The 21264-nt window shown below is 45.1% G+C and overlaps 1 protein-coding gene across 1 annotated transcript in view; it reads left to right on the top strand.

The window, feature by feature from the left end:
- Window positions 1-20793, top strand: part of LOC143924262 (carboxypeptidase O-like) — a 70635-nt gene extending 49842 nt beyond the window's left edge. Inside the window, exons 9-11 of the mRNA XM_077448469.1 lie at window positions 13594-13796; window positions 15986-16070; window positions 19213-20793. Of these exons, the coding sequence (XP_077304595.1) occupies window positions 13594-13796; window positions 15986-16070; window positions 19213-19484 (560 nt within the window). The 3' untranslated portion in view covers window positions 19485-20793. The remainder of the gene's footprint in view (window positions 1-13593; window positions 13797-15985; window positions 16071-19212) is intronic.
- Window positions 20794-21264: the final 471 nt, after the last annotated feature.

Here is a 21264-nt window from a genome sequence, read left to right as displayed (position 1 = left end):
TTGTGACAATAGCCTGCCTATTAGCCAAGTTTGAATTTTTTTAATTGTGAGCCTAATTTATAAAACATATCCCAAGAACCGGGTAGTCATTCCAAAATGAATGGGATTGTCTAATTCAATTCAAATAATGCAGTGCAGAGAGCAAGCAACAGAGGACTTCTTTAATAAAGCAATACCATAGTGCTAAGAAATGTTTTTACATGTATACTGTACATTTATGGTAATGAAAGGTGTATCAAAAATTGTCTTTATTGATTAACAAATAGCAAAGATTAGAAAATAGGGCAAAAAATATGTACAGAAGAAATGGTGATCTATACACACACATATCCTGGTTTAAGTATCTAAATACTATTTATATGCCCTTGCAATGAATGAGGAATTCACGTAAATCAGGAACATCAAAGTTCAAAAGGTTAATGCATTGTTTAGTCCATGGTTCCAGTGGAGTCCTCTTTTGCTCCTCCAGCCTATGTTCGGCTGTCCTCATGCTTCCCTTAAAGAGGAAGTAAACCCTAATGAGTTTACTTCCTCTTTCATTCCCTGCAAAGGCAAAGCATAATGGATTACTATGCATCGCATAGTAATCCATTATGTGTCACTTACCTGACATAGGAGCCAGCGATGTCACCGCTGTCCCCTGTAGTCCGGCGCATACATCATCTCGGTGGGTCTCGCTGCTCCGCCGCTGTCATTTGATGAAGCCGCGATGACGTCACTCCCGCGCATGCGCACGGGAGCCGCCATGCGCGGCATCTTAGTCGTTGACGGTGCCGCGCTCAGTGCGCCTGCATGCCACTGTCTACGGCGCATGCGCCGTAGACAGCGGTGCCTGTCTTTCTGCAAATATCTCCTAAACTGTGTAGGTTTAGGAGATATTTCTTGGACCTACAGGTAAGCCTTAATCTAGCCACTTGCTTACTGGGCACTTAAACCCCCCTCAGTCCCAGACCAATTTTCAGCTTTCAGCGCTGATGCACTTTGAATGACAATTGCGCGGTCATACAACACTGTACCCAAATGAAATTTTTATCATTTTTTTCCCACAAATAGAGCTTTCTTTTGGTGGTATTTAGTTACAGCTCGGAGTTTTATTTTTTGCTAAACAAACAAAAAAAGATGCAAAAAAATAAAAATAAAAAATCATGTTTTAATAGTTTGTTATACAATTTTGCAAACGGGTCATTTTTCTCCTTCATTGAAGTGCGCTGATTAGGCGGCACTGATGGCTGCATTGGTGGGCACTGATGGGCTGCATTGGTGGGCACTGATGGGCTGCATTGGTGGGCACTGATAGGCTGCATTGGTGGGCACTGATAGGCTGCACTGGTGGGCACTGATAGGCATAGTTAAGGCGGCACTAATAGGCACAGATAAGGCGGCACCGATCGGCACAGATAAGGCGGCACTGATGGGCAAAGATGGGCACAGATAAGATGGCATGGATGGGTGGCACGGATAAGTGGCACGGATGGGCACTGATAGGTACCACTGATAGATGGGACTGATGGGCACTGATAGGTGGCACTGATAGGTGGCTCTGATAGGTGGCACTGCTGGGCACTGATGGGCGGCACTGCTGGGCACTGATGGGCGGCACTGCTGGGCACTGATGGGCGGCACTGGGGTGCAGCACCTTTGCGGCAGATTGTGGGCACTGTGGGTGGCACTGTTGGTGGCACTGCTGGATGGCACTGTGGGTGGCATTGTGGGTGGCACTGTGGGTGGCGCTGGGGGCACTATGGGCACTGCTGGGTGGCACTGATGGGGGGCACTTACTTTCATTCAGGATGGCACTGCGGTGGGCAGGTGGGCACTGGCAGGGGGCAGGTGGTCAGCTGTATTGCTGGCCGTGATCGGGACTGATGTCCCGATCACGGCCGCCGGTGATCGGCTTTTTTTTTCTCTCCTCGCGCTGTCAGCGCGAGGAGGAATAATAGCCGATTACCGGCTCCGTTCTGTCACATGATCAGCTGTCATTGGCTGACAGCTGATCACGTGATAAGGGGTCGGGATCGACCCCTTACACGGATCGGTGATCAGGCGAGTCTCATGGACTCGCCGATCACAGAGCGCGCCGCGCGCGCCCCTCAGGGGGCGCGCAGGCCGCTCGTAACCAGGACGACGTCAATAGACGTAGTCCTGGAAATGTAGGTCCGCGCTAATGCCGTCATTTGGCAATAGCGCGGATCTCAAGTGGCTAGGCTTACCTGTAGATCAAAGTGTGTTGTAAGGGTTTACAATCACTTTAAATAAACCATCTCAGAAGCTCACTTCCCCCTAATAATTTCATTCAAACTCCAACATGCTGTGTAACCAGAATAAAGCCTTGGAATTCCTTTGCCAGCTTGGAAAAACATATGGCAACTAGAAACTTTAATAGCATTTAAATAAAGGGAGCCTAAACCCACTTTCACTAATTACACCATATAACTCATTATTGGACTTTACTGATGTTTGCCATATTTTCCATATAATTACTTTTATCACTGCATCACTGCATGCAAGGTCTGCATTTTACATGTGTCTCCCCACCCTTTGCTAAGATGCTGCATAAATCTGTAAAAAAAATCATGTAGACTATGGGGGGGGAGATGTGGGACTTTAAATGAAACGCATGGATATATACGTCTCCATCCCTAAATCAGTATGCAAAGAAGAAAAAAAGATTGGGACTTTAAATGAGGCATGAACAGTATGGCTAAAAAATTAGTCGATTGTAAAAAATGTATATATTTATTGTCTAAACAGTAGATGACATAACATAATGCCGTATATACATACATAGGTTTGTAAACATACAAATAACGTATTGCAGACTAGTGATGGACGAACTTCCGACGGGACGTTTCGCGAACGCGAAACGCGAACGGACACAAACGTTCGCGAAAACGACCGTTCGCCGCGGGCTCCATTGACTTCAATGGGAGGCGAATTTCGCAAACCTTTAGGTCGAATTTGCGGCCACGGGGTAATTATTAGGGGGTAGCACGTAGTCCCACCACCTGGACAATAGCATAATACATGTATGAGGTGAATTTGGGATCGATAACTACAAGCATTTTTTTTTTATTTGGGAAATTGTTCTGACAATTCAGGACTATGGAGCTAATGAAGGCAATGGAGGAGAGGGAAGGTCAGGGACCAGGGTAGGCAAACAAGAGGGTGCAGGAGATACAGAGCACTGACAGCAGCACCGTAATACAGAGCACTGACATCAGCACCGTGACATACAGCGCTGACAGCAGCTCCGTGACATACAGCGCTGACAGCAGCTCCGTGACATACAGCGCTGACAGCAGCTCCGTGACATACAGCGCTGACAGCAGCTCCGTGACATACAGCGCTGACAGCAGCTCCGTGACATACAGCGCTGACAGCAGCACCGTGACATACAGCGCTGACAGCAGCTCCGTGACATACAGCGCTGACAGCAGCTCCGTGACATACAGCGCTGACAGCAGCTCCGTGACATACAGCACTGACAGCAGCTCCGTGACATACAGCGCTGACAGCAGCTCCGTGACATACAGCGCTGACAGCAGCACCGTGACATACAGCGCTGACAGCAGCTCCGTGACATACAGCGCTGACAGCAGCTCCGTGACATACAGCGCTGACAGCAGCTCCGTGACATACAGCGCTGACAGCAGCTCCGTGACATACAGCGCTGACAGCAGCACCGTAAGCAGCCCCAGGAGGAAGTCAGCACAGCACAGGGATGGTGTGATCCCCTCATAATAAGAACCCCCAGGAGGAAGTCAGCACAGCACAGGGATGGTGGGAGCCCCTCATAATAAGAACACCCAGGAGGAAGTCAGCACAGCACAGGGATGGTGGGAACCCCTCATAATAAGCAGCCCCAGTAGAAATATGACACCGCTCAACCTCTTCAAAGAGGAGGGTAGGGGCATATAGTACGGTGTGCTTTTTTGGGTCAGGGAAGTGAGCCAAATGAATTAAGAAGGTCTGTGTGCTTGATTCCAAAAATTGTTTATAGACATATACATGGTCTACTGATCACATGTGTTGAATTCCTCCGAGATCCATGCCTCATTCATTTTTAGAAATGTGAGGTAGTTAACACTGTGGTGAGCTAGGCGAGTACGCTTATCGGTCACAATCCCCCCTGCTGCGCTGAACGTCCTTTCGGACAGGACACTGGATGAGGGGCAAGCCAACAGTTCGATTGCAAATTGGGCAAGCTCTGGCCAGAGGTCAAGCCTGCCCACCCAGTAGTCTAGGGGTTCATCACTCCTCAGAGCGTCCACATCGGCCGTTAACCCAATGTAGTCGGACACCTGACGGTCTAGGCGTTCCCTGATGCTGGATCCGGATGACACCTGTCGATGGGTCGGCTGAAAGAATGACCTCATATCCGAAGTCACCAACACATCTTCAAACCGGCCTCTTCTTGCAGGCGCTGTTGGATTGGTACCCGCAAATCCTTCTCTGGGAGTGGGAATTGCTCCTCTGCCAGCGCACGCAAAAGCAGAATGCAGCATTTCTCGAAGCAAGGCCTGGAAGTGCTGCATTCTGACAGCCCTCTGCGACGGCGGTAACATTTCCGCCATTTTGTGTTTGTACCGGGGGTCTAAGTACGTTGCCACCCAGTACTGGTCCTTGACCCTCATGCTTTTTATACGGGGGTCCCTATTAAAACACTGGAGCATGAAGGCCCCCATTTGCACTAAAGTGGAAGCGGTGTGGTGGCCTGGCTCCTGCTCATCATCCAGGATAATGTCGTCCTCTTCATTCTCCTCTCCCCATCCTCGCACAACAGGGATCCCAGAAAGGTTTAAAGCATGCTCTTCTTGCTCCTGCTCATCCGCCCCGGCACCATCCTCCTCTGACTCCTCATCAGACTCCTGTTGTTGACTTGTCTCAGATAGAGTAGCCCCCCCTGGGAATTCATCCAGCATTGCGACTTCCTCATCTTCCCGCTCCTGCTCCTCCACAGCCTGATCAATGACACGACGCAATGCACGCTCCAGAAAGAAGGCATAAGGTACCATGTCACTGATGGCGCCATGGCTGCGACTGACCAGTTTGGTGATCTCCTCAAATGGCCGCAGAAGTCTGCATGTGTCGCGCATGAGCAGCCACTGGCGCGGTGAAAAAAAACCCAGCTCCCCAGAACCGTTTCTTTCGCAGAGTTCATACAGGTAGACGTTAACTGCACGTTTCTGCTGGAGCAGCCTATCAAGCATATAGAAGGTTGAGTTCCATCGCGTCGGGCAATCGCAAATAAGACGTCTGACCGGCAGATGGTGTCGCCGCTGAATGTCAGCAAGGCGAGCCATGGCCGTGTAAGATCTTCTGAAATGGGCCGAGATTTTCCTTGCCTGCCGCAAGATGTCCTGGACCCCAGGGTATTTGACAAGGAATCGCTGCACGACCAAGTTTAAGACGTGTGCCATGCACGGCACGTGCGTGATTTTGCCCTGTTTCAATGCGCTAAGCAGATTGGCACCGTTGTCACACACCACTTTACCAACTGTCAAATTGAGCGGTGTTAGCCACTCATCTGCCTGTGAACGCAAAGCTGAAAGGAGTGCCGGGCCAGTGTGGCTCTTTGCTTCCAGGCACAACAGACGCAGCACGGCATGGCAACGTCTCACCTGGCATGTGGAATAGGTTCTGGGGAGCTTGGGCGGTGCAGTGGAAGAGACGCTAGCAGCGGAAAAGGAGGAGGCAGCTGAGGAGGAGAGGGAGGAGGATGGAGTAGGAGGAGGAGAAGAAGAGTCAGGCCTGCATGCAATCCGTGGCGGTAAAACCAAATCTACACGGGTGCCACGGGTTACATGCTTGACGGCCGTCAGAAGGTTCACCCAGTGGGCAGTAAAACTGATATACCTTCCCTGCCCGTGTTTGCTAGACCACGTGTCTGTGGTCAGATGTATCTTGGCACCGACACTGTGTGCCAGAGATACATTCACTTGCCGCTGAACATGGCCATATAGCTCTGGGATGCCCTTCTCTGAGAAATACTTCCTTCCTGGGACCTTCCATTGTGGTGTTCCAATGGCCACAAATTTGCGAAAGGCCTCCGAGTCCACCAGTTTATATGGCAGTAGTTGGCGGGCTATGAGTTCTGACAAGCCAGCCGCCAACCGTTGGGCAAGAGGGTTATCCGGCGTCATCATTTTTTTACGCTCAAACATTAGGCCCACGGAAGCCTGCCTTTTTGCAGAAAAATGTGAGCTTGGCGTGATGGAAGGTGGAGTGGAGGACAATTGTGAGGAGAGAGGAGAAGGAGAAGTAGAAGACGAGGCTGGACGGTGAGAGCCTGCAGTGTGGCTTTGTGTGTTCCGTTGCTCCCACTGGGCTCGGTGATGGCTGCTCATGTGCCTTCTTAAGGCGGTCGTCCCTAGGTGAGTATTGGGCTTACCGCGACTAACGCGTTGACTGCAAAGATTGCAGATGGCAACGCTATTGTCAGCAGCGGACACGTTAAAAAAAGCCCACACTGCGGAGCCATGTGCCGGTGTCCTGGGAGCGCCAGATGTGACCGTACATGGTCGATGACTCGCTCCTGATACATTTGCAGTCTGCTTTGTCCCTGCTGTGCAATGTAAGTCATTGCTGCTTCTCCTCCCTATCTGCTGGTCCATATCTCCCTCTGAACTCCCCTCCTCTTCCTCTCTTGTGGGCACCCACGTGACATCACTAGACACGTCATCATCAACGTCACCTTCCCCACCGCTATAAGTAGAGTAGGCAGCAACACCGGGGACCAACCTCCTCCTTGGGCTGATCTGGGTACTGGCGTCAGACTGCTGAGTAGCGCTTGTTGCTACCTCCTCTTCCTGATCCAATACCAAGAGTGGCTGCGCATCAGAAATGTCCTCTTGATATGGATCGGAAAATAATTCCAGTGACTCAAGCGGAAGGTATGTGGTGGTGGTGGTGGTGGTCGTGTTGTTGGTGGTAGTGTCTTTGGGGGTGCACATAGCAGAGAGTGAAGAAGAGGGTGCAGATCGAGAGGATGAGGAGGGTGCAGAAGAGTAAGGCTGAGCGAGCCACTCAACCAAGTCTGGTGCATCCTTTAAAGTAATTGAACGCACCTTCTGCAACTTCCCACTTTGGCTCAAGCCTGTTGCTCCTGCCCTACCCCTACCACCCCTGCGGAAGGGCCTGCCTCTTCCTCTGCATGTCATTTTTTAAATGACCCTGTGACAAAACTCTTAGTCCCTATACCGCTGAAGGACTGCTGCAGTATAGGTGAGCGGTCAGCAGTGGTGCACGTCAACCCTATCTATTGTGGACCTATAGCGGTCCTTACAGAACAGCAGACTGTACCGCACTCAAGCCTATGTACCGTAGCACCCTATACCAAGTTACCAGTCCTTATAAGAACTTTTGTGGACCAAGCAGGTTGTGTATTAGTGTTTAGCAGACTGTACGTCAGTCCCTATACCGCTGAAGGACTGCTGCAGTATAGGGCAGCGGTCAGCAGTGGTGCACGTCAACCCTATCTATTGTGGACCGATAGCGGTCCTTACAGAACAGCAGACTGTACCGCACTCAAGCCTATGTACCGTAGCACCCTATACCAAGTTACCAGTCCTTATAAGAACTTTTGTGGACCAAGCAGGTTGTGTATTAGTGTTTAGCAGACTGTACGTCAGTCCCTATACCGCTGAAGGACTGCTGCAGTATAGGGCAGCGGTCAGCAGTGGTGCACGTCAACCCTATCTATTGTGGACCGATAGCGGTCCTTACAGAACAGCAGACTGTACCGCACTCAAGCCTATGTACCGTAGCACCCTATACCAAGTTACCAGTCCTTATAAGAACTTTTGTGGAACAAGCAGGTTGTGTGTTAGTGATTAGCAGACTGTACGTCAGTCCCTATACCAATGAAGGACTGCTGCAGTATAGGGCAGCGGTCAGCAGTAGTGCACGGCAACCCTATGTATTGTGGACCGATAGCGGTCCTTACAGAACAGCAGACTGTACCGCACTCAAGCCTATGTACCGTAGCACCCTATACCAAGTTACCAGTCCTTATAAGAACTTTTGTGGACCAAGCAGGTTGTGTATTAGTGTTTAGCAGACTGTACGTCAGTCCCTATACCGCTGAAGGACTGCTGCAGTATAGGGCAGCGGTCAGCAGTGGTGCACGTCAACCCTATCTATTGTGGACCGATAGCGGTCCTTACAGAACAGCAGACTGTACCGCACTCAAGCCTATGTACCGTAGCACCCTATACCAAGTTACCAGTCCTTATAAGAACTTTTGTGGACCAAGCAGGTTGTGTATTAGTGTTTAGCAGACTGTACGTCAGTCCCTATACCGCTGAAGGACTGCTGCAGTATAGGGCAGCGGTCAGCAGTGGTGCACGTCAACCCTATCTATTGTGGACCGATAGCGGTCCTTACAGAACAGCAGACTGTACCGCACTCAAGCCTATGTACCGTAGCACCCTATACCAAGTTACCAGTCCTTATAAGAACTTTTGTGGAACAAGCAGGTTGTGTGTTAGTGATTAGCAGACTGTACGTCAGTCCCTATACCAATGAAGGACTGCTGCAGTATAGGGCAGCGGTCAGCAGTAGTGCACGGCAACCCTATGTATTGTGGACCGATAGCGGTCCTTACAGAACAGCAGACTGTACCGCACTCAAGCCTATGTACCGTAGCACCCTATACCAAGTTACCAGTCCTTATAAGAACTTTTGTGGACCAAGCAGGTTGTGTATTAGTGTTTAGCAGACTGTACGTCAGTCCCTATACCGCTGAAGGACTGCTGCAGTATAGGGCAGCGGTCAGCAGTGGTGCACGTCAACCCTATCTATTGTGGACCGATAGCGGTCCTTACAGAACAGCAGACTGTACCGCACTCAAGCCTATGTACCGTAGCACCCTATACCAAGTTACCAGTCCTTATAAGAACTTTTGTGGACCAAGCAGGTTGTGTATTAGTGTTTAGCAGACTGTACGTCAGTCCCTATACCGCTGAAGGACTGCTGCAGTATAGGGCAGCGGTCAGCAGTGGTGCACGTCAACCCTATCTATTGTGGACCGATAGCGGTCCTTACAGAACAGCAGACTGTACCGCACTCAAGCCTATGTACCGTAGCACCCTATACCAAGTTACCAGTCCTTATAAGAACTTTTGTGGAACAAGCAGGTTGTGTGTTAGTGATTAGCAGACTGTACGTCAGTCCCTATACCAATGAAGGACTGCTGCAGTATAGGGCAGCGGTCAGCAGTAGTGCACGGCAACCCTATGTATTGTGGACCGATAGCGGTCCTTACAGAACAGCAGACTGTACCGCACTCAAGCCTATGTACCGTAGCACCCTATACCAAGTTACCAGTCCTTATAAGAACTTTTGTGGACCAAGCAGGTTGTGTATTAGTGTTTAGCAGACTGTACGTCAGTCCCTATACCGCTGAAGGACTGCTGCAGTATAGGGCAGCGGTCAGCAGTGGTGCACGTCAACCCTATGTATTGTGGACCGATAGCGGTCCTTACAGAACAGCAGACTGTAACGCACTCAGGCCTATGTACCGTAGCACCCTATACCAAGTTACCAGTCCTTATAAGAACTTTTGTGGACCAAGCAGGTTGTGTGTTAGTGATTAGCAGACTGTACGTCAGTCCCTATACCAATGAAGGACTGCTGCAGTATAGGGCAGCGGTCAGCAGTAGTGCACGGCAACCCTATGTATTGTGGACCGATAGCGGTCCTTACAGAACAGCAGACTGTAACGCACTCAGGCCTATGTACCGTAGCACCCTATACCAAGTTACCAGTCCTTATAAAAACTTTTGTGGACCAAGCAGGTTGTGTGTTAGTGTTTAGCAGACTGTGCGTCAGTCCCTATACCGCTGAAGGACTGCTGCAGTATAGGGCAGCGGTCAGCAGTGGTGCACGTCAACCCTATCTATTGTGGACCGATAGCGGTCCTTACAGAACAGCAGACTGTACCGCACTCAAGCCTATGTACCGTAGCACCCTATACCAAGTTACCAGTCCTTATAAGAACTTTTGTGGACCAAGCAGGTTGTGTATTAGTGTTTAGCAGACTGTACGTCAGTCCCTATACCGCTGAAGGACTGCTGCAGTATAGGGCAGCGGTCAGCAGTGGTGCACGTCAACCCTATGTATTGTGGACCGATAGCGGTCCTTACAGAACAGCAGACTGTAACGCACTCAGGCCTATGTACCGTAGCACCCTATACCAAGTTACCAGTCCTTATAAGAACTTTTGTGGACCAAGCAGGTTGTGTGTTAGTGATTAGCAGACTGTACGTCAGTCCCTATACCAATGAAGGACTGCTGCAGTATAGGGCAGCGGTCAGCAGTAGTGCACGGCAACCCTATGTATTGTGGACCGATAGCGGTCCTTACAGAACAGCAGACTGTAACGCACTCAGGCCTATGTACCGTAGCACCCTATACCAAGTTACCAGTCCTTATAAGAACTTTTGTGGACCAAGCAGGTTGTGTGTTAGTGATTAGCAGACTGTACGTCAGTCCCTATACCAATGAAGGACTGCTGCAGTATAGGGCAGCGGTCAGCAGTAGTGCACGGCAACCCTATGTATTGTGGACCGATAGCGGTCCTTACAGAACAGCAGACTGTAACGCACTCAGGCCTATGTACCGTAGCACCCTATACCAAGTTACCAGTCCTTATAAAAACTTTTGTGGACCAAGCAGGTTGTGTGTTAGTGTTTAGCAGACTGTGCGTCAGTCCCTATACCGCTGAAGGACTGCTGCAGTATAGGGCAGCGGTCAGCAGTGGTGCACGTCAACCCTATCTATTGTGGACCGATAGCGGTCCTTACAGAACAGCAGACTGTACCGCACTCAAGCCTATGTACCGTAGCACCCTATACCAAGTTACCAGTCCTTATAAGAACTTTTGTGGACCAAGCAGGTTGTGTATTAGTGTTTAGCAGACTGTACGTCAGTCCCTATACCGCTGAAGGACTGCTGCAGTATAGGGCAGCGGTCAGCAGTGGTGCACGTCAACCCTATGTATTGTGGACCGATAGCGGTCCTTACAGAACAGCAGACTGTAACGCACTCAGGCCTATGTACCGTAGCACCCTATACCAAGTTACCAGTCCTTATAAGAACTTTTGTGGACCAAGCAGGTTGTGTGTTAGTGATTAGCAGACTGTACGTCAGTCCCTATACCAATGAAGGACTGCTGCAGTATAGGGCAGCGGTCAGCAGTAGTGCACGGCAACCCTATGTATTGTGGACCGATAGCGGTCCTTACAGAACAGCAGACTGTACTGCACTCAGGCCTATGTACCGTAGCACCCTATACCAAGTTACCAGTCCTTATAAAAACTTTTGTGGACCAAGCAGGTTGTGTGTTAGTGTTTAGCAGACTGTGCGTCAGTCCCTATACCGCTGAAGGACTGCTGCAGTATAGGGCAGCGGTCAGCAGTAGTGCACGGCAACCCTATGTATTGTGGACCGATAGCGGTCCTTACAGAACAGCAGACTGTAACGCACTCAGGCCTATGTACCGTAGCACCCTATACCAAGTTACCAGTCCTTATAAGAACTTTTGTGGACCAAGCAGGTTGTGTGTTAGTGATTAGCAGACTGTACGTCAGTCCCTATACCAATGAAGGACTGCTGCAGTATAGGGCAGCGGTCAGCAGTAGTGCACGGCAACCCTATGTATTGTGGACCGATAGCGGTCCTTACAGAACAGCAGACTGTACCGCACCCAAGCCTATGTACCGTAGCACCCTAGACAGACCAAGTTACCAGTCCTGATAAAGAGCTTTGTGGAACAAGTGAGTTGTGAATGATTAGCAGACTGCAGCAGAAGGGCAGCAGTCAAGTATAATATTCTTTCTATATTTGGAAGAAAGAATATTATACGTGTACAAGCCTATTACCGTACCACTGATACCAGTCCTGAAAAGAACCTTTGTGGAACTAATAGTAACAGCAAGTCTTTAAAATTATCCTCACTGCCTGACACACTGCTTCCTGCCTGTCCCTATACAAATTGGCAAAAAAGAGTAGGCTGGAACGATTAGCTGGAACAGCTCTTTTGTGGACCTGATAGTAACAGCTAATGATGATGATGATGATGATGATGAAGAAAGACTAATCTGGCTGAGCTGTCCCTAAAATAGCAGCATACAGCGCTCTGTCCCTTTATCTAAACTGACAAAAGAAACTCAGGCTGCTGACCTAACACCTATACCAGTCCTGAAAAGAACTTTTGTGTACCAAATAGCTAGCGTTTTCTCTGTCCCTACTCCACACAGGATCCTTTCCCTACAGTGACAGAAGAAAGAATGTAAAATGGCCACCGGATCGGGTGTATTTATAGGTTAGGGGGAATGTCCAAGTGTCCATGAGCTGTCATGTCTCAATTGGTTGTCCTGTAACACATGATAAACGTGTCACGAAAGGTTAAAGTTCTTGTATACATTAAACACGTAAGTCCGCCGGGGCGAACGACGGAAAAAGGCGTTCGAACCCGCGGACGGCGAAAGTCGGAAATTCGCCGCGAAACGACCGCCGGGCGAACCGTTCGGCCATCACTATTGCAGACCATATTCATAGAAAAGGATCATAGTATCATAGTACATTGCATTGTGTGGCATAGGACAATGTCCTCCATATTCCAGGTTCACTTAAAAAGGATGATAAAATAAAATCAAGATGAATGGAATACATAAGACCTTTATGGTCTATATGGAATAAAGTGCATCTAGATATGATTGACGGATTTTGTGGATTAAACCACTTCCTCAGGGGCGGGTGCATCTATATCTGCAAAAGGATATAGGTAAACCAATATGGTCTGATATATACTCATAATTTGGGAAACATAGTATATGGTAGAAAGGAATCGCATATCCCTTCGTATACTCACATATTAGCAAAGTCTGGAGCCTGTGATACTAGAACCCGGGGGCTGCTTAAGGTGTCTATCCCAGAAACTGTGGTAGGGGCACGCAAAGAAAAAGAGCACACATGTGTAGTCCCCAAAGAAAGAGAGGGTGTAAAAAAAATCACCTCCACAGGAAAAAAAAAGTGAGTACTTACATCAATGGAAATTGTTTCTTGCATTTCATATGCATTTGGAATGCAAGTCAAATGCAGGTCAGAAAAATCCCAGTGACTCTGACCAGTAGTTCAAAGGCTACGTTTGACCAGCTTTATGTTGCTTTGTGTTTCTGTAATTGCAGCATGTTCCATTAAGGTGCATTTGAACTGCAGGCAAAGCAGGTCAATCACAGAATTTCCATGTCAATTTATTCATTTTTTTATTCAACCACAGCAGCGTGCATTCAAAAGGAAAATGCAAGGTCTCACTAGAATGTCCATCATTGTGAGCTCTTAAAAACTATACTAATCTTTAGTAGGTTCGATAAGACATTGATCCCACGCATCCCTCTGATGTACAGGGGCAGAAAGGTAGGTAGCTAAGTTTAATACAGAAGAGACAAAGCATGTCTCTTCTACATTAAAAATGATGTCTGTTCAACCATTTTTATAATTTTCATAAAGTTCTACTTTACAATGCTGTGTAAAAATCAATAATGCAATCCTTTAACTGACTTTATTATTGTTTTAATTATTGCTTTGTAGCAATTGGTGCATCCAGGAATTGTAGCACTAATACATTTTGTGGACCTCGAGCATTCTCAGAACCAGAGTCCTATGCTGTGCAACAGCTTGTGAACAGTCTAAAATCTGACATCTTGTGTTACCTGACAATGCACTCGTATGGACAATACATTCTCCTGCCATATGGTTACACCTTAAATTTTTCAGCAAACCACGAAGAAATGGTAATACCCTTTGCATTTTTTTTATTTAAGTTAATTTTCGCTATATTTTGCATAAACCCTGAACTTCTTAAACTAGAAACGCGATAGCTCGGAGACTACAGTAACAAGCTTAGGACTGGATCATTTAATAGTTTTTTTTATGGCAGAAGAAAAGCAAATGGGTTAACTTGGTAAGGATATCCTCACAAACAAGGTGGATGGAGGAATCCCCCCTGCTAGGACATTGTGTTCTGCCAGATGTACCCTACTCTCTCAGAATACACTGTTAAGCGGCGGAAAAAAAAATTCCAGCATGTCCCTTCAACAGAAGTTAATCAAACAGTCGACTTCTGTCAAGCGGGGAAAGCCACACACAGATCAAACTTTATGCTATTCTGTGCTGAATTAGCTGAGTTTCAATCAGTGTATGGTCAGCTACTCAGTTTGGTGCCCCAGCACTGGCTGGTGAGGGTGCGGACCATAAATTGCAACAAACACAGATGAGACACAGGGGAAAGAGGTCAGAAACACAGAATAGCCCCGACAGGAAAAACAAACCAGATCAAACAATTTGAAAAGGAAATAAAATCTGAAATGAGTGGAACTCATATTGCAGTCTATGGCTTCGTTCCCACGTTTTTTTCAGGTGTCTCTAGGCTACAGGTGCTCCAAACAGGTAGTGCATTCAAGTCTATTAGGATGCAGTAACTGCATGGACACAGCTGCTTGACGAAACGTGACAGGCAGGTGGGTAGAGGTGAGCGGCGCAGCTGCTGCTTCAAAATAGAATTGACTGGGCTGCCTGCATGGAGTACCTGGAAGCTAGAGACACCAGAAAAAAATGTCCCGTTCATGGTATATGGGCCCTTAGCACATGTGTGAACAGCGACTATGGCAGTACAGAAGGTGGCCTCTTGAGAAACACTACAAATTAATGTTTCCGGTAGAAAATAAGGTAGCGAAATAAAAACAAGAGTTTCAACTATATTATAATTACCTAGTCAAAAAGTATATGGCCAGCTTTATATAGCTCTGTTTACATTCTTAAATCTTTCACAGAGAGTATAGGCTCGTTCAGATGGGTCTGGGTAATAAAAATATTAACAACTTTAAGTTATCCGGGGCCAATCTACATACAAAAATATCATTAGCCAACTTTTTTTTAATGTTAGGCAGGCCATATATTACTCGATTTTCTTCCCTTCCACCAATGGTGAAGGGAAAGAAAATAGCTCCATTCTCCCATCAACAGAATCAGTGTTGATCTAGGAGTGCCTGCCCCAGTGCTATTGTATTTTGCCACTGGGGGGCACGGGGAGCCTTGCCAGCCAGTAGAGTACAATGGTTATAGCTACCTGCTATAGCTGCTGGCAGTAATCATATGTAGAAAAATCAGTCGAATTTTGACCCATGCATGGCTGGCTTTAGTGCATTAAAATTCTGTTCTGGAGTCTAAAGTATATTTATCTCAAGAGTCACCAAGTTTTCCTTAACAGGTGTTCTGTTGAGAAGTGGCCCCCATCGAATAGTGCCCAGTATGTACTGCACATGCGCCGTAGGAACAGCACAACAGCTGATTTGCCGATCAGCTGGGCTAACGTAGCCAGGGGCACATCATAGGAGGCATCTCTCGATGGGAGATACCATTTCACAGCGTAGTTCTCAGATTGTGCATCACTGCTGCTGGAGGGTGGCTAGTAGCTGAGAGCTTGTTTTGTCTGTGTTGCAACCCTCCCTTTCACTCAGGCAAAACCAGCCATTCAACACAGTACACCCGCCCTGCAACACAGACAAAACCGGAACATCAGCACACTGTAAAGCTGCCCCACAACAGCGAGGCACAATGTGAGAACTTTGATCCCCCCCCCCCACTGTTTGTATAGGTTTCAATTGTGGCCATGAAATGGTATCTCCCATCGAGAGATGCCTCCTATGATATGCATTAACGCCCTGGTCACGTCACTCCAGCTGATCGGCAAATCAGCTGAAGTGCTTCTCCGTCCTGCACATGTTTGGGCACTATTCGATGGGGGGCACTTCTCGACAGAACATTGGGACAATGTGTCACAGTCAAGTACCCTTTTCTCAAGCTTATCTGTCTTTTTCTTTCCTGGGAAATGTGTCAAGCAACCTTTATCTCAAGCTTATCTTCTTGGCTTCTTAATGAGTACATATATAACAGTGGTACTTTTTTTTATGTTTCTTTGTAGACGGCCATTGGGGAGAAGGCTGCAGAAAGGGTAGCAGCAATACATGGCAAAAAATATGTAGTTGGACCAGCGTCTCATGCATTATGTAAGTTTACATTTCTAAGTTATGTGATAACTATTTAGTTGTATGTCAATGACTCTAGAATATACTGTACAGCATTTGGATATAAATACAGTCGATTTAGGAGCTGTACATATTATGTAAGCTAATAAAGGAGACAACATCAAATTACATGAAAAAACGCTCTATAAAATCCTTATCCTGATAGCATTTGCGGTTTGAGTCGGAGTACTAAAGGAGATTGCTTTGCACAGTGTTGTTGTATTACATTTCCGAGGGTAGCAATGGCACTCTATGCTTGAAGTAAATGCCCAGGTGCTCACCCACAAAGAAATCCATATAAATCCAAAACTGGCTTGGAGGCACTTACTGGTCTTGAAGAGGAGGAAGATCAAAAACAGCAGTGTTATATTATTTTTCAATGTTTCGATGAAGCTTAGAAATTCTTGAGAAAAATGGACTGAGCTTCATCAAAACATTGACAATAAAAACATTGCTGTTTTTGATCTTCCTTCATTCCTTCATTGCAAGACCCGTGCGTGCCTCTAAACTAGTTTTGGATATATAAATATATATATATATATATATATATATATATATATATATATATATATATATATATAAACATATAGTCAGGGGTTAGCTCAATGGGGATCACCTTCCTTGGGAAAAAGGGTAGTCCAAATGGCAGGTTTTCTTGAAATATGACTTATAGCCAGTTTTATTTTTAAAAGGTTGAATGAAAAATCAAATAAACAAAATAGAAAATAAATCCTTGCCTTCCAGGCACTAACTAAACAGTTCAGGATCCTAACTCACAGACGAGGGGTTCTCCCAGTTAGCCACAAAACAAAGATAATGCAAACTTTTTTCTGTCCCTCACAAAGCAGACATCACATCAGTAGCCCTCTCAGGTATGGCTTCCTGAGTCACAGGCCAAGAGCAATCTTTTGCTGCAGTCCTGCTGCTTTATTTATACCAGCTGTTGGTTGACACAAGTGGACCGTAAAATCTGGTCTGGAACAAACCCTGCTAAGGTGGCTGGTAAAACCGGGACCATATTCCACCTTAGTTTCCTGTAAAAGAATGCATGCGTGGTGAAACATAACGTCCGTCAATCACCTCACCTTTTATAATGTCACAATATAAATATAAATATATAAATATATATATTATTTGCATGGTATTGATATACAAAATAAGAAACGCAGTTTTGAATATTTGTGTTTATTGATATACATGTGATGGTTCATTTATTTTGTTGAAAAAGCATGGGACACTTCCTTACATTGATTGATAGATTTTGAATGTGAAAACACATGTTGTTGGTCGCAGGCAGCTCATAAAGAATAATAATAAGCATAATATATAGGCAGTGCATGGGTATTTATTCCCTTTCTACTTATTAGTCACAACATTATTCTTATTAATATACAAATACAAGTTTCCAAAATTACCAACAAACATAAACCCCCGACTTTTGCATTATGCTGAAATGGTCATAAAACTAAAGTATTATTATGCATAATAGGCTTAACATTTAGACACATAGTTTTTTTTACGTTATCAAAAAATGCTCAGTTTAGACTTCTTTTCATCAGAAAAAGGAAACTGCTTTTGTCAGTATCATTAATAAATGTCAAATCTTCTACTAGGGGTCATTTTATTTTTTGTTTAATACAGGTACTTTTATAACACTGTCAAATTACAAAGCTTTATATATATATATATATATATATATATATATATATATATATAGTACTCTCACATCAATCCCTGTCCTCAAGGGGCTTACAGTCTAAGGTCCCTAACTCACATTCATACATACACAAGCTAGGGCCAATTTACCCAAAGGAAACCCACTCAGGCACATGGAGAACATGCAAACTCCAGGCAGGTAGTGTCGTGGCTGGAATTTGAACCAATGGTCCTAGGGCTGCTAGCTGAAAGTGCTGACCACCTGTCCATTGTGCTGCCCCTCATCTCCTTTCCAGATCAGAAATATGAAAAGTCAATGGATCTTTTCCATATTATTAAAAGTTTGGATGTGTGCTGAGAAGCTGCTGGTACAACAGTTCTAAAAAAAAACTTTTAAAAATATATAGGCTGGGTTCACACCTACAGTATGCGAATTGGATGCAGGTTTCCCCGCATCCAATCCGCATAGCAGGAGAATGTGACCAGCTCTTTATGGAGCAACTGCGGAGCACACTGCACAGTGCGTCTTTGCCTTTGTTTCAGGGCTGAATTCAGGCAATAATCTGCCTTGATTCGTCCCTGAAATGGAGAACAGGTATGGACAGCGTTGCTGTGTGATCCGTGGCCAGTTTAGGTATGACTCAAGCCTTAATGGTTAAGAGCATCAAATGCAGCCAATGCATTTCAGAAGGAAAAAGCCTCCCCTTTCTTTAGAAAGGGCAACTGATGCAAAAAGAGCAACTGATGTTAATAAAATCACAACAGAATGTACTAAGGGACCCATGTTGAGATTTAATGAAGACTAGCATCTTCTGAGGGCACTAAAGTTTTTGAATGCTTAAGCCCTGAAGAAGGGGTGGACTTTTCCCAACCAAAACACATTGGCTGTATTTGATGCTCTTAAAAATTAAATGTTTCAAAAAGTCTTTAACCAGTTGCTCCTCTGCACACATCAAGAATTTACCATGTAGCGAGTGCTCCCTTTGTTGCTATCAGAGAAATAGCAACCTAGTACCAGAACAGGGTCCACCCACACTATAGTTTAATCATGGATCTGCTTCTTTGAAGAAAAGTGCACTTATGGTATAGCCATCAGAAACAAATTTCACTATCGGTCCAGCTCTATCACACACACACACACAAACATCAGGCATATTATTAAAATGTGTCCATTCTCTCAAAAAAAAAAATATTTTTCTCACAAATACTTTAAGTTAGCCATACAGAGAGCATAGTTAGCTCCCATGGCTTTTCTTGTATTTTGTAGTCAAAAATTCATACCAGCACAGATTTGCATATTTTGTGACTGTTGAAAAATATTTTGTTGTGTAATCCTCTGTGGTTCTCTGAAATCATTTTAGTGATTTTAATTAAGTGAGACCAACCATATTACCTAATGGAGTGCTTTTTGCTTGCCTATAATGTAGCTAACCTTTTTTTTGTTTGTTCTCCTCTGTATATTTAACAGATAGCAATGCTGGCTCCTCAATGGACTGGGCTCATGACATTGGAATTTCTTTAGCATACACATTTGAATTTAGAGATAATGGGACATATGGATTTGTGCTTCCAGAAGACCAGATTAAACCAAACTGTGAAGAGGCCACAGCTGGAGTTTTATCCATTATGGAATATATCAATGAAAAACATTTCAGCAGTGCATCAAGAATCTTCTCTGGCACTCTCTGGATACATCTGAGCCTCTCAGTTCTTGTTGGCTTACATCAAGCTTTATTTTAATATCTGTAACAGTCAAAACTTTTACATGAGCATGATTTTTTTTCTAGCATTGACTAAATAATTGAATTAGGGAATAGATCACAATTATTTACAAAATATACAGACGTACATCTATATTTTAGAATATAAAAATTAGCATAAATATAATCATAGCCGAGTATTCACATACGTATAACCAATATCTGGTGACACTAAACCCACATAGTCAAGATGCCCCAGGCAGTCTCAAAGCATGGAATGGGCACATAGTAAAACCTAATCTGTTTCTGCAGTCTGGCCTAAATACAGTTATTATACTATATGAATATTGAACAGTATTCTCTATATGTATACCTATGGGCTATGGCTTAGCAGAATGAGTGCCTTTTTTAGGGAGCCTCCTACCTACAATATGTAACGGCACTGAAATGTTTTTAGGGATATAGTTATTTTCAAAAATATATAGCGGTGCTCCTATAAACATACAGTATATACAGCTGTTATGCAATCATAAATATACCAAAATACATAAATATACAGAGTGTACTATTTTCAACTATAATTCATAAAGTCCCCAGAAGCTCTTCTGAGGATGCCCAGTGAGAGGGGTGTAACGAGTCAAGCGGGGACGTAGTGTGACTACAATTCTGGTGGCTGGAACGCACAGGGGTGTCTATCTGTTTCAACATTACATGCTCACGTAACAGTCATGTGGGTAAGTGCTATTACTTTTTAACAATTTAATAAAGTCAAACAGAATTACGCTATGGAGATCTCTTCCCTATGGCATAAATGCACTGCATTGATATTGGTGAACACATCAGAGGAGTGGAGGAGGATTTAAAGCGCAACACCATCCAATTTACATCAGGATACTAAAATGCCATTCAGACTCTATCGAGCCAGTAACCGGCGGTGAGTGGGGAGCACAGGAAGAGAGCACAATGCTGTGAATCCTGCACTAATGAAAGGAGTATTTGCACTGGCACTTTAAACTACACTAATTACTATTATATATGGACTTTATGAATTATAATTGGCACTAGTACTCTTTATATATTTATGAATTTTGGTATATTTATGATAGCACAAGAAATGTATATATGAGCAGCATTATATATTTTTGAAATTGGCTTATTACGGTTAGTTAACCCTTATTATAGCAGCAGTGTATATCATTTGTTTTAGTTTGGCTAGCAATATCATTTGTTTTAGTCTGGGTAGCAAAGTCTAATCACATGACCATAGTAGGGGTACATTAACCAAATAACAATGGATATAGTTATGTCTATAAAAATGTAAATTAATAAAATGTACTTTGTATTTTAAATTAACCTAGTATTCACTTTCTTGGGGTTAAGAATGGCACTTTTAAAAACCTTTTTTCTTTATTTTTGCTCGTCTTATATGTCTATTGATATGGTGCCACATAAGTGAATTGTGCTCCATGTTTAGAGGAACATTGAAAGTTAATAAAAATATTTTTGGAAAGGAAAACACTGCAAGTAAGTAGATCCACTGAAAATTCATTTGTGAGTAGAGACACACACACACCTCTTCCCTACATCTGCTCTAACCTTGACTCCTCAGAGGGACAATCACTTAGCTGCTATAGAGACCTGTAAAGGCTCTTTGACTGCAAAAATTGACTACCTGGTAATTGAATGCACTTTCACCAAGGTAGATCAGGACAAGATTTGAGGTTGGTTTATTGAAGCAGATACATACAGTAGATATTCAATATAGAGGCAGGACTGTAAATATGGGGGGGGGGGTTTGGGGGTTGAAAGCCCGCCCAGAG

The sequence above is a fragment of the Lithobates pipiens genome, unplaced genomic scaffold, assembly GCF_037356315.1.
Source record: "Lithobates pipiens isolate NorthernLeopardFrog02 unplaced genomic scaffold, aLitPip1_a1.2 Scaffold_22, whole genome shotgun sequence".
Lineage (NCBI taxonomy): Eukaryota > Metazoa > Chordata > Amphibia > Anura > Ranidae > Lithobates > Lithobates pipiens.
This window is presented reverse-complemented; position numbering and strand designations above follow the sequence as displayed.